The 14,685-nt window shown below is 41.5% G+C and overlaps 1 protein-coding gene across 3 annotated transcripts in view; it reads right to left on the bottom strand.

The window, feature by feature from the left end:
* Positions 1–2,653: 2,653 nt before the first annotated feature.
* Positions 2,654–14,685, bottom strand: part of Kcnab1 (potassium voltage-gated channel subfamily A regulatory beta subunit 1) — a 387,027-nt gene continuing 374,995 nt past the window's right edge. For all 3 annotated transcript variants that reach the window (XM_051198954.1, XM_051198956.1, XM_051198957.1), the window contains exons 12-13: positions 8,117–8,237; positions 2,654–2,853 (exon numbers count right to left, since the gene is read on the bottom strand). In XM_051198954.1, coding sequence (XP_051054911.1) covers positions 2,669–2,853; positions 8,117–8,237 — 306 coding nt within the window. In that variant the 3' untranslated portion in view covers positions 2,654–2,668. The remainder of the gene's footprint in view (positions 2,854–8,116; positions 8,238–14,685) is intronic.

The following is a 14,685-nucleotide window of genomic DNA, read 5'->3' as shown; positions in this document are numbered from 1 at the left end:
TTAATGAGATTAAACCAGTTGTACAACTTTTAAGCTATTGTGTAGAATTAATGAGATTGTACCAGTTGTACAGCCTTATTGTTACAGCCTGGAAGACTTGATGGCTTAAGGTGAAGTTTGACTAGTGTTGGTGGGACTGACTGGGGTCACCAGGGAGAGACTCCAGGACTGGGAATGATGGCAGGTTTACAGGCTGGGCAGTAGTTACTTTGGAGGCATAGCCTCAACCACTATTAATTGGGGTGTATGTGGGGGTTGGGTCTGAATTGTTCCTGATGGCTGATGTTTGTGTGTGTGTGTGTGTGTGTGTGTGTGTGTGTATACAAGAATGTGCACACTCCTGTGCATATTTTGTTGTGCAGTGCAGCTACTACTACTTTTCCAGTCCTTACTTTCCCTTCCTTATGATGGCCAGCACTCTACATTTTCTGTAGAGTGGTCAATCCCATCAGTGTTTGGCTTCCCCAGATATCCAGTCTACTTTTCACCACATCCAGGGCTTCCATTATATCATGTCTAGACTCTTACGTGCTGGTGCTTGGGGTGAAGGAGAAGGGAGTTTGGTAAGCCCTTGTGCTAACAGTGAGGCTGCCTGGGTATCATCCTTTCCCTTTACTCTTTGAGAATGGAAGTGCTTTCCAGCTGCCAGCCAGAACTTTGCTAGGGAAGAAATGCTCTGGTAATCAAAGTAACCTTTCACTGTCCAGTAGGTTCCTACAGCTCTGACCATCAGATCTAGGGCTTGCTTCTTCATGCCTGCTCCTGCTGTGACTTCCCTTGGGATTAGGGATCAGTGTTAGCATGATAGGAATCCTACATTTCCCTTCCTGCCAAGATTTTTATCTGCCCTTCCTGTGTCTGCAGATCTATCCACTCCACTAACATTGCCTAGGCGATGACCACAGCCCTGCATTCTGCATTCTTGGGGGGGCAGCTTCAGAAATTTCTGAACATTCACATAGAAGCATATCTGCTCTTTTTAAATCCTATGAAGGATTCTGTATCTATAGGCCATGTTCCCTCCCAACCTAGATCCCTCACATTGCTCTATATACTCCTGGGTTTCTCTTATGCTGTGGGGAGGCACATAAATCAATCCAAAGACTCAGAATAAACATCCTCCAGGGAGGGGGCTTTTGCAAAGATAGCTATGTTCAAGTAGGCCTATTTGTTTCTCAGTTGTTCTTTGGGACAACATTGTTTGCTTAGTAGCCCTTACAGAATCTGAAATTTTGTACATTTTTATCAGTCTCCTAGTATGTGTGTAAACTTGTTGAAGACTGGAGAGTATCTTGTGTCCTGTGGTGTTGTCAGTACCTCATACATAGTGAGTTCTCAGAGACTGCTTTTAAAGTGTAGATTTCTTAATTTACTCTTTCTTAGCACTCCAGCTGTTTGAGGACAGGAGTTTACCCTTGCTCGTCACAGTAACCCAAGTGTCTGGCTTGGTGCCAGATGCAGTAAGTACCCCATATATGAGTGGAATTGAAATCACTGAATTGAATTTCAGTTCTTCTAGATACAATCTGTGCCCCTTCCCTATCATCTTTGTGTGACTGCATCTTTTCCCAGCATATAACTGAAAATGAGAGAAGATGGTTCATTAGAGGGGGCATTTGCTGTAAAGGGTCAGAGCCCACAAAATCTTGTGGAAACTATGGGTGGAAAAGGTTTGGAAACAGACCGAGAGGATTACCCTACTGTCTGGTTCTAAGAAAGGTGGTGGCTAGGCAAGCAATCTATACCACTTAGTGTCCAGTGCATTCTGGTCTGTTTCTAAAAGGGGATTTTAAATAGTCTTGTCTCCACCCTCGTCTCTGGTTTTGGGAGGGGTGGCAGGACTTGTCTTAGGAATAGATGGATAGAGAAGAAGCTGTGATGGTCTATTCCCCGGAGAGCAAGAGGGAAGCACCTTGGCTTGTTTCAGCTAAGCAGTGGGCAGGCTCATCCTAGGACTGTCAGCAAAGCAGAGAGGGGCAGGCTCAGGACTGAGATGTGTTCAGTGGTGAAGAAAGGTATCCATCTCTTCAGATCACCAACTCCACCCCTTTCCTTAGATGGCCCTGAGCATCTTAAGATGTCCTTCCTCTTCCTGTTTCTACATATATCCCAAGTGCTTCTGCAACCTCAATCCAGCACCTGGCCTTCAGGTGTGGAATAGGCCTCCTGGATTTGCTTCCAGGGGGATGTGATCCTGAAATTTCCAAACAGGAATTTATTCTCCAGTTACTTCTGGAGTAATAACTAAGGGCCCCATAGTAGGAAGTGGGAAGACAGCGGAGAAGAGAGGTCTCTGACTTTGAGTCTTACAGTCCTGCAGAGGGGACAGGCAGTTATCACCCATCTTATCCTATAGTATGATGAGCATCATAGTTGCTGCTAGATTACTGCAAAGGAGTCACTTGGCATAGCATGGTGGCAGTAGTTTGTGAGGGGAACAAATGAATAAATGATGTGGTATTGTCTTATAAGTGTTACATCTCAAACAGGCAGTTAAACATGCTTTTATGGTTAGACCTAGGAAGTCAGTTGCCAGGTATGACATTGGAATGCACTGCCCACAAAAAAAAAAAAAAAAAAAGAGCCCCTGTGGAATTTGATAAACTTGTTTGTTAAACAAGCAGAGGACAGCCCTAGATCCAGGTATTGTGCAAGTGTGCTGTGCTGCTTATAGCTTTGTGTTCACCAATACCTTGTCCAGGACACTGCCTGGAGACACATTGTAGCATTCCTGTAATTTGCTGGAAAGGGTTGCAATACTTGCCTGAATGGCGCCAAGGTTTTCAATTAGTTGCTCAGGAGTGGATGATCCCAGGAGCACAGAACTCACCCCCTCATTTCTCAGGCACCAGGCTGGAAAGAACAGAGCACTAGGTCAGGATTGCTGATGACCTGTAAGCAATAGCTACGTTATGTTTGTTATAGCCCAAGTTTATTAACCTGTGTGTGTGTGTGTGTGTGTGTGTGTGTGTGCGCACACACACACACACACACAAGCTTGTGTAGGATACAGTACACACAGTGTTCTCTGGGATTTAAAACTGGGACTGCACCCCTCATATTCAGAAGTTTAATACAATCAATCCAGGCATTTGAATAGTAGGTTTGTGGCTCTCTCTGGCTTTCTTATATTTTGCTCCAAGTACCAGAGTTCAATATGACTAGCTACCCATCTTCAGAATACAGTGGTCCTGAAAAAGCCAGCACTGCTCACCAACTAATTACATTGGATTCTTGTTCGTGCCAGGTCCCCTTACTGTCTTATACATGGTGTCACTTTTTCTCATCAGTCAACCTTTGTATTGATTATCTCAGTTGCTTTTTTTTTTTTTTTTAACCAACTCTCAAAGCCCCAGTCCTTCCTCTGCTTTAGCAAATCCCATCAAAACTGAGCCTGTGTTTTCTGCTTGGGGCTAGTGGCATGTTTTGCAAAGAACCATAGAATCTCATGGTTTGGTACCTCACATGTCCCCTTATTTGCCATCTTGCCATTGGACCTTCGCCAGCTTGATCAACTTCTCTGGCCCTTGGTTATCAAATGGCATAAGGTCTACTCTCTTTTGGTGCTGTTGGTGGGCTATTTAGTTTATTTGTTTTTTGATACAGGGCCTCATGTAGCCCAGGCTGACCTCCAACTTTCCTTGAACTTGTTTTACTGCCTTCTTGAGAGTGTTGGAATTACAGGCCCTCAGGAACCACCCTTGTTACAGTCAATCTCCTAGCATGGAACCACCTGTTCCTGCCGGCCCTACCACCATTCAACACCTCACTTTGCCAGTCTCTTTTGGCTCAATGTCAGCATCTTGGTCCTCTCAGTCTAGAGATGTAGGATCTTTAAGGACTGTCTTTTGCTGATTCTACCTTTCCTTTTAAATTCCATATCTAATTGTTTCTTCCTCCAGTTTCTCTAGCCCATTGGTTCTCATCCTTAGCATGTTACAGAGTTATGTGAGGGGGACTTGTGACGAACCATTTCTATGCCTCACAAAAGATTTTTTACTTAGAAGACCAGCTTCTAAGTACTTACTGGATAACATTGTTTTTCCAAGCTGGCCTAGAAATTTATTTGCAGCTTAAGGATGACCCTGAACTTCTGATTCACTGCCCCTACCTCCTGAATCCTGGGATAGGAGGCATGTGCTACCATCCAGGGTTTTTGTAGTATTGAGACAAACTCAGATTTCACGAACGTTAGCCGAATACTCTGCCAACTGAATTATATTTCAGCCTGGGAATTTAAACTTTTAAGGGGAAGGGGAGAAAAAAGCTTTATTGAGGTAGAAATTACATATCAAAAAGAATTTTATCTGTTTTAAAGTGTACACTAACTACCTTTAAAAAAAAAAAAGTTTACTAGCCCTCAGCAATTTTAGAGTGTAACCATTACTATTTTAAATTCAGTTTTAGTAGAATTTTCCCATCACTGTTACAAAATTCCAGATGCCTACAGGCATTAATTGATACCTAGTCCTACTTCAACCCTAGGCAATCACTTACTGCTTGTTTTTAGGTCAGTATTCCCGAATATTTTATTTAAATAGAATAAAGACATTGCCTTTTGTATTTGATTTCCTTCATTTGGCGTGCACATGTTCTCTAGTTGCTTCCGTGTTGTGGCGGTGTATACTTCCTTTGTTTCATAATATTTTGTTGTGTAGACACTTGAAGATCACTGCTCTCCCTCTTCTGCTGCCACAGTCCTCGTTCAGCCCTCGGGAGCTCTCCCTGGAATCACTGGTTTTCCTACCTTTTGCTTGGGCTTCCCCTCCCTTAATACAGATCCTGTGCTCCTAGCCTCAGCGTCTCTAGTATCACTTTTCTGACTTCAACTTGTACCTGACAGATCACTTTCCTTTAAGATGACATGCATTTCTTACCCTGGCAAATCTTAGTTTTGATTCTTCCTCTCTAGCTTCAAGGTTCCCAGCCTGGACTCTGTGCTTCAGGAACACTGCCTTTGTTAATCTCCTTATCCTAAACATCAGTGATTTCTCTCTGGGAGCCTTTTTTGTCTGGAATCCACTTTTGCCCACACTTTTCCTTTGGCTTATTAACATCTCTTCCTCTGAAGCTCAGTGGCCCTGCCTTCTTCAGAAAGCCAATTCTGAAATCCAGGCTGGCTTGTGTGCCCAGCACATTAATCCCCTAGCCCCATATCCTCCTCAAAACTATGAACCCTGTACTCATATCTATTAACTTACTTAACTTGCCCATTATGCTGTGGGATATGGCTATCTTGAATTGGATCCCACTCCATACCTGGGGCACTCTTATTAAATGTTTGCTGGAGAAACATGAGCATAGATGATTGATTCATCTCCAGCACATCTGCCTCCTTTTATTCAAGGCCCTCTAAGCTGTTTCCAGGACTGGGCCCTTGAGGAAATCCCTGGATCCTTCAGGTGGTCATATTGGGTTCTCTCTCCCACTTTTTTCTTTCCCTTTGCATTTAGAATTCCTTTTGCAACCAGTGGAAGTGCAGTGCAAAGCAATGAACCTGTTTCAGCAACACCAGATTCCTCCAAGGGCTGCAGGGCTAAGAGAACCTGCTTTGCAGAGCTGGCCAATCCATGGAGTGGGTACCTGCAGCTGATTCTTCATAATCAGCCTGTCTAACTGGGTATGGCTGGCAAGCACATCTTGGTGCCTGTTAGCTGCCAGTGAGCTGAGTGCTGATTCCTGCACAAGCGTGACCTGGGAGCACAATGCTATCCCAGCGGTCTGTTTCCTGTTGGGAGCCTCCCCTTCTCTCCCCGAGTCCCACTCTGTCCTTGAAGATCAAAGACAGTGAGTTGGACATCATTCCTTTTGGGGCTGAGATTTCTGTGGATAAAAACAACTACTTGTCTGTAAAGCAAGAAGATGACAGGCAAGAAAAATATCTAAGAAAGTGGGTCTCAACCTTCCTAATGCTGCAACCCTTTCATACAGTTCCTCCCAAATAAGAGCATTTTTGTTAATACTTCATAACTAATTTTGCTGCTGTTATGAATCATATATTTAATATGATATGCAGGATATCTGACATGCTACCTCTGTGAATAGGTCTTTTGACTCCAAAGGAGTAGTTTAGGGCATAGAAGGGAGAAAGGGAGGAAAAGACAGCATGTATCAATTTAAACACAAGCTCTGTAGAAAGGGTACATCATGAATATCTAATATCCAGAGAACTCTAAATTTTTAAAAGGTTTCCTTTCTAAGAAGATAATATTCTTCTGTTTCTTTCAGAGTTTAATATCATCATTTTGGTATTTGTGGGAATTGGTTCCATCTTCCCGGCTATGCAGGCACACTCAATTCTGTTATATAAAATGGTACAATATTTGCATACACATTCTGTCTTCTTTAAATCATCTCCATATTACATAGAATGCCTAATATAATGCAAATGGTTGGTTGTCTTTGTGGGTATGGGGGACCAAATATACTCAATTTATGTTACCACCTAAAATCTTATTTACAATAAGAAAATATATTTTTTTCTTGTGGGTGTTAAGAAAACCTCAAGCCTAGGATGTTTAGTTCTAGGTAAATATACTCTATGGCTTCTGGAGATGTAGCTCAGATTCAGGTTGTTAGCCTTGGCACTACCATCCCTCCAACCTTCATATCTGTTTCACTAGTACTGTTTGCTGTGAATTTTAAATTTCTAACCACAGCAGAGCCAAACTACCAACAAATACTCTATTACTTATTTGCACAGGTCTTACCCTGGGCTGTTTATCCCTCTGGGTCAGTGTATCCGATTTACTGCTGTTTCTTATTAGGATTTTCCTCCCTTGGAAAATAGGAATTAATGCCTATTTTATTCCTTTCTCAGTTACCAAGCCAATTGTAAATTATCCAGTGACATTTGTGAGACAGGTTTCCTCATAGCGTGTACCTCAAAGGATTGTTCTGAACCTAAGAAGGTAAGACAATGAGTGTGAAGGGTATATAACACAGTCTGGCACTCCCCTATCCCCTGCAAGTCTGAATGCTTTTGTATCCAATTCAGGGATCACTAATTATGTGTGACTATTGAGCCCATGTTCAGGCTGAAGGTGCTTCCTATGTAAAATATATGCTGTGTTTTGAAAACAGGCTGAAAGAGTATTTTTAAAACTTCATTAATATTTTATATGTCAAAATGGGAATACATTGTGTTAAATAAGATGGTTTATTAATATTAACTTCATTTCTTTCTGTTTTACTTTTAAAATATTAAGGTGTGTGTGTGTGTGTGTGTGTGTGTGTGTGCATGCCGTATGTCTTTAGGTGCCTGTGGAGGCCAGAAGGGGGTGTTGGGTTCTCTGGAGCTAGAGGTTGTGAATTGCCAGACATGAGTGCTCTGGTCCTCTGGAAGAGCAGCGAACACTCGGAACCACTGAGCCATCTTCTCAGTGTCTGTTTTGCTTTCTTAATATGGCCATTGGCAAATTTGCAATGAAATAAGGACTTCCCATTATGTTTTATTGGACAGTGCCAGTGCGTGTGGACTTTGGGTGGCCATGACCTTTCACGGACTACACAGCATGAGAAGAACAATTTTCATGGCTGTTGAAAAGTTTCCAGGGGAAGCTGCCCTTGCAGTATCTGCTTTCAGTATGGCAGGAGCCAAGGGCCTCTTTGTAGCCCTATTTCCCAACCTCTTACCAACCTTGGCTCAGTGTCAGCAGGGGAAGGAACTTGCGCCAATAGAAATGGGTGTCATTGTGTAATGACACAGTTCACTTCAGACACTTGAATATGTGTGTATTTTCTTTTAAATTTTTTATTAATGTTTCTTTATAGAATACATTTTCTCATTTTCCCTCCCAGGTCTGTCTCTCTATCCTCTTTGTTTTTTGTTTTTTCTTTCTCTTTCTCTGTGTATTTTCACTGATGTGTTCTTATGCAACCGTCTTATAAGGGAAGAAACAAAGTCGTAGCATACAGAATATTCTGGGAAACTGAATAACTCACTTTCTGCTGCATATACCAGAAATTGATGCTCCTGAGATCAGCCTGCCCCCACAGTCAAAGTGCTACTATGGCAGGGTGTGGGTCAGCTATAGCAAAGTATATCTTTAATCATCTCAGTGAAAGTTATCCCCAATCCAGACCCAGCTCTGCCTTCCCCTAGTAATTCTCTTACCCACAGCCAACTGAGGTAGTGTGCATCCCAGGCGCTCAGCAATCGGAGAAAGGTCTTTTAGCTTGTTTTGCTGCTTTCTCCCTTCTTCACTTACAATTCTTTCCTTCAACCACTGGTAGCACTGGGAATAACAATAACATGTGAGCAGTAGTGTCTTGTATGGGTGTGATGTCAAAAACTGTTAATTCAATAAAATATAAGAAGATCAGGGTGAGGCTGTAGAGAGGGCTCATCAGTTAAGAGCCATCTTCTGCTCTCTCAGAGGACATGAGTTTGACTTCCAGCACCCACATCAGGAGTTTACAGTCACCTATAACTCTAGCTCCAAGGGTATCTGAACTCATGTGGAACCCCCCCCCCCCAACAACTTTCTTTTAGGAGAGCTTTCTGCTCCCTGAAGATCACTGTTTTGCATTATTGTTATAACTGTCATCTCTTTTGCCTTATTCCATTCCTAACCTCATTGTTCTTTTAAAGTATCTCATTTATGTATATGTGCACATGTGTGCAGATGCCCTTTGAGGCTGTAAGAGGATGTTAGATCCTTAAGAGCTGGAGAACCAGGCAGTTCTGAGCTACTCAACATGGGTTCTGGGAACTGAACTTAGGTTCTCTGCAAGAGTAGCAAGTGTTTGTAATCACTGGACCACCTCTTCAGTTGCTTAACATAATAATTTGATAATTATAATAATTACATTATTATTATTATTATTATTATTATTTTGGGGACTTTGTGTTGACTTCCTATTGTGGTTGGTTTTAATGCCATAAATTAGAATCAATGGAGTAAGTGTTTAAAAGACTGCCCAGGAAACTACTCTTTAAAACATGGGGAAAGATTGACTATGACTTGTAGGCTATTGAGTGAATTTACTTTCCCAAATATGAAAAGTCTTTGAGAATTTTTCATTGTCTTACTTTGCAGAAGACTCTGCTCTTACAGGAGATGGGGACTAATTCTCCACTATATAAGGCTAGTATTAGCCAGCAATAGCTGAAGGGAAGGAGTTGAGTGTCTGTTAAGAACCTTCCTCTTTTCCTTGTAGCCCTGGATGGGAACCTTCCCAGAGGCAGCAGGAAGTGCTGCAATGGGCAGTTGGCCATAGGCACTCTTCCCAAATGATTTCAATGGGCTGCTGGCTTTTGTTTCATTAAGTTATTTTTTTTCATCACTCTAAGAAGTTCCAAAGAAAAGGATAAGCACATTATGTTTTATTGTGATTTTTGGAATAATTTTTACAGATGTGAAAAAGAGAAGGGCAAGCCGCCCCAGTTCTGTCTGCTCCTAGATATCAAAGGCTTATGTTCTGGCTACCCATTTGGGACTGTGCTTGGAGAAATGGCCAAGGCTTTCCCAGCTTCAGCCTTGGGAAGTCTCTGATTCTTTCAGAGGAAGAGTACTTGAACTTATGACAGCTGTTGCCAGTGGTGATAGGGTGGATGGCTGTGAATAATGAGCTCATGATTAGGGCCCAGGAAGCCTTCTTGAACCAGGGCTCTGCCTATGTGAGACACCCCTGAACAGTTGTAGATATCCAAAGTGGGAAAATATTATTAATCCTTACTTAAATTTCATGATCTTTAAGGGAAGCAATATCTCTGTGTGATTCAAATACAAAGTGAGAAATAATAGACAAATGCTTTTGAAGTTTTTAAAAGGTAGAGTTCTTCAGGCTCCCTGAATGTGGGGGACCTGGGAAGTCTATAGGACCTCTGGCAGTGGAATCAGTATTTATCCCTAGTGGAGGGTTACTTTCTCAGCCTAGATACATGGGGGAGGGCCTAGGTCCTGCCCCAAATGATGTGACAGACTTTGAAGATCCCCCGTGGAAGGCCTCAGCCTCCCTGGAGAGTAGATGTGGGATGGGATGGCAGGGTTGGTGGACAGAATGGGAGGACAGGAGAGAGGAAACTGGGATTGGTATGTAAAATAAGATTATTTTTAATTTAAATAAAATTGTAAAAAAAATCCATCAGGGAAATAAAAAGCAGAGTTCTTGAGATATCAACATATATCATGAATATTAAGAATGCTTGATTTATGTTTTATAAAACTATTCTATTTTTGAAATATATGTAATAAATTATTTTCCTTAAGATTGGAATGTACAATGTGTGTGTGTGTGTGTGTGTGTGTGTGTGATGTACATACATCAACCATATTGGAAAACTCCTAGAAATAACCAGCATTGGTCTGGTGAGATGACTCAGTGAGTCCAGTGCTTGCTGCACAAGACTGAAGACCTGAGCTCGGGTGCCCAGCACCCATGCAACAATGGGGATGATGCATGTGCCTGTAATTCCAGCATTCTGCAGTGATATGGGTGGCAGAGACAAGGGAGTTCCAGAGCCCAGAGCCTCATGGGTCAGCTAGCCTGATGTATATGGGAATGAGTAACAAAAAAGAAATCCTATCTCATAAGATGGGAGGTGAAGATTGACACCTGAGGTTGTCTTCTGACTGCCACATATGCACAGCAGTGTGTGTGCGTCCCCACTCACAACATCTTTCTCTTCTGACTCTCAGTACTATACGTTTCTCACTGTTGCCGTAATCAGTGGACTGTGTAGGGAGTTAGGATAAAAAAAAATATTTATACTGCTTTCCTAATACCAAAGGAAACTGGTTTTGTTTTTGTAAGTAAACATCTTTAACTTTGTTTCAAATGGGAAAATGTTAATAGTGGAAAGAGATGAAATATAATTAAAGTATTAATTATGGAAGTGACCCCAGGTTTTGTAGGAAGATTGATAGTGTATATGTTTGCCAATCTGTGGATGGCACAGTGCTGTGGATTCTGTTGTTCCATAATGTTCGCCTTAACTTGTGTGCCTCTGTGGAAAGTCCCTGAGGTACTTTTTGAACATCAGGGTTATCCTATTGGTCTCTGTATCCCCAGTGGCCAACAGTAATATTTGCCAAAGTACTAATCATTTTTTCTTATGTTTTGGGTTATCACATTCACTCAGTCAGCATTTATTGAATTGTTTCAGGCTCTGTGATGGGTTGGAGAAATTTAGTTTCTGTCTTAAAAACATCCACAAATCATGGGGATGGAGAGTTGGCTCAGAGGTTAAGAGCACTGGCTATTCTTCCAGAGGTCCTGAGTTCAATTCTCAGCAACCACATGATGGCTCACAACCATCTGTAATGAGATCTGGTGCCCTCTTCTGGTCTGCAGGCATACATGCAAACAGAACACTGTATACATAATACATAAGTAAATCTTCAAAAGAAAACGTCCACCAGTCAATATCTAGGAACTCAAGTGTTTTGTAGCTGACCTTCCTGCTTCAATGATTTCTCCAGGAGCCATGTTTGTAGCACCTTCTTTATGGAAAATACTCCAACAAAATAGTGTATGGCTGAGCCAAGCAAAGTGGTTTTTTTTTTTTTTTTTTAATTTCGGCTATTGTTTTCTGGTGTCACAGGTTAGACATTGCCTAGCTTTGGCCACTCTTTTCTGCTCTGAAGCTAGTAAATCAAAGATCTCTTTTCTTCTAGGATACATTCTCTTAGGGATATGGCTACCAGTTTTCCTGTCCCCAGCTTTATTGGCAAGATTCATGCACAGTGGAAGAAAATGGCATATCCCTATTCGAGATAAGTGGAGAAGACAGAGGACTAATCATGTTCAAGTCCATGGACAGATCTCTACTGAGCCATGCACTACCACATCCTCAAGGTTTGTCTTTGTGACAACAGAGTTTTTAGAATGAGGTGGTTCCCATTTGAGGTGTGTCACTGGCAGCCAGAGAACTCCAAGCCTCTATAAGAAGTGTTGATTGAAAAATAGAGGAAAGTGCAAATAACTCCATAACTTTATTAAGCTACAGGCTTTGTTCTTGAGGATAATATGGGAAAACCACATGAGAATGAAATAACATGGTATAATAGAGGCAAGAATGAGAAATAGACTTGATTTAGATACCAAGAGGCTTTGGGATTTATGAAGTCATGAAAACATTTTAAAATGGATTATGATATGGTCTTTTAGAAAGATAATTGACCATAAGGGTGGATTGTTGAGAACAGGGAGGAAATTAAAGCATCCAAGTTCACTCCTGCAGTAAACCTGCAAGGAAAGATGAAGGCCTACATCAGGGCTGTGCAGAGGTGGACCTGAGTGGCAGGATGTGGTCTGGAGGATTTGGAGCTTTGATAGGCAGGGTGAGGATGAACAGGCTGGAATGTGAGGTAACACTATGACATCTGATCAGGATGGCTAGATCTTGGGCAGAAGCATTGCTGATCTAAAGGAGAGTTAAGTTTGAGCAGAAAGGTATGTGAGTAGATTCAATTTGGCTTAACAGATCCCGTGGAACATCTGTTAGAGTTGATGACATGGAGTTACAAGTCATTGTTAAAGGGATGGGGCCAGCCAGAAGAGGCTGCTCAGAAAATTCCCTGGCTAATCTTGTTTACTGCAAGAGACCTGGAGAGTCATTAAAAAAAAAAAAAAAAAAAAGATTTATTTTTCAATTGTAGTTCAATATAGCAAGCACAAAATATTAGCATTTCAGTGATAGTAACAACAGACAGTGTTATATGAACCATTTGAAGGGCTGTGTTAAAAGTTGCCGATGTATCCTTCTACTTGTCTCTAATTTTTCTATTAGCACTATAATGTAGTCCTGAGGATGCCCTTCCATTTGCTTCTTTTATGTTTATTTTCAGTTTTCACTTTGATAGTTCTGCTTAAGTGGCTTTCCCAAGAAGAGGCATGTTGCTCTGAAAACACTTGGTTGATAGTGCAAAGCCTGGAGAGTTCGTTGCAGTCTGCAGCCTGGCACTTTCCAAACCATTGTCTTGGACATGTTCTAAGCATTTCCTGATAATGTTCCAGGAGTGTCTACTTGGTTGACTTCATGAAAGCCAACCAAACATTTCCCCAGTTACTTTTGAACTTAGCCACAGTCAGACATTTTGTATGTTCTCCCCATCCCTTTCCTACTTTTGTTAGTGCATTTTTGGTTGTTTTCCATCTCTGTGTGAACTTTTTATCAAACAGTGAGAGAGGCTGCATAGTCATGTGATCCAGATACAGAAAAACTACTGCTTCCCTTAAAGACCTGGGTGTGAAAGGAAACAGATGGCCGGGTTCTCAAGTCAGCTTTATCTATTAGGAGTTTATGGTCTTAACATTGCTTAATGTCCTTGAGCTTCAGTTTCTGCATCCGGCAGAAGCCTGCCTCTTGCAGGATTACTCTGAAAACAAATAGCCCACATTTGTGAAGTGCTTTGAATATTTTGGAAAGCCTATGGAAGAATATACAGATGGTCTCCAGCTTACAATTGTTTGACTTAGGATTTTCGTACTGATATGCAAAAGTTGTTCTATACAACCTCTGTTTTTCTCTTCCAGTCCAACATCTAATAAAGTGCATGAGACAGTAAACTCTTTAGTATAAAAAGGATTTGTATTAGATGGGTTTTTTTTTCTGTTTTCAAGATAAGGCTAGGCTAAGCTATGATATTCAGTAGGTTAGCCATATTAAGTGCATTTTTGACAGGACATTTTGAGTTTATAATGTGTTTATCTGGGCATTACCCCATCATAAGTTGAGGAATGTCTGCACAGCAACTTAACTTAGCCACAACTGATTGGATTGTATTCATTTCTCATGGTGAAGATTAAAGGAAGTAAAAGTTAACTCCTAGCTCACTGCTTGGCATATAGTAGGTTCTCAGTAAAAGCTCAATTCTCAGAATTTCCTTTCCTTGCATGCTCTTCTTGCCTTCCTCTTTTTTTTTTTTTTTTTTTGCACCCTTGCCTAAGATGCCTTTAGTTTTGCTTTATGGACTTGTTTAGAATTTGTTCTGAACGACCTTCAGTTTTCAGGAACAAGATCTCATTAAATATTCTGAGATAACTGTGCTTTGGGATAATTAGCAATGAGAACACTGTCATGTCAGCATGCTTTGGGGATATTTCTGTCTTGTGACTTCAGAGAACAAACAGGCTAAACGCTCAACTCATGTAGACAGAAAGGCCTAGAGCCTTGAGAAGGTTCTAGTTAGGGAAGTGTTGGTGGTTAGTTGTCCTGTCCCCTCTGTGTCCGTCCCTCCACCCCCCCACTACTGCCAGCTAAACTGGTAAAGGGTTGGGCTTGGCTTAGGCTGTTCTGCTGATTCAGTGCTAATGGAGGCTAGAGCCTGGCATATGCTTCTTGTTAAGATGACTTTGGCTTGTCTGCATTTTTTAAGATTCCTGTGTTCTTTCCCTTGACATTGCAGAGTAATTTTTGATCCTAATGTTGTACATTCTCTCAAGCTTTTAAAGTACAGACACCTTGTTGTCAATAAGGAATGATATTTGTAGTACTCCCCAGTAAGCTAATCATCAGGAAGGGGTCTAAGCTGGGACTAGGCGATGAGGAGTGAATGTGGTCAAAGTATATGATACAACTGAACAAAAATGCCATCAAGAAACCCACCATGTTCTACAATACATACTGACTTAAATAAAATAAAAAACACCCATTGGTCAGAGTGGAGGCTGGTGATGATGTGTGCACTTTCTGTCTCCTGAGGCCCTCTTTCTTTACCCTTTTCCCAAAGGCAGTAG

Source organism: Phodopus roborovskii, unplaced genomic scaffold (genome assembly GCF_943737965.1).
Source record: "Phodopus roborovskii unplaced genomic scaffold, PHOROB, whole genome shotgun sequence".
Classification (NCBI taxonomy): Eukaryota; Metazoa; Chordata; class Mammalia; order Rodentia; family Cricetidae; genus Phodopus; species Phodopus roborovskii.
This window is presented reverse-complemented; position numbering and strand designations above follow the sequence as displayed.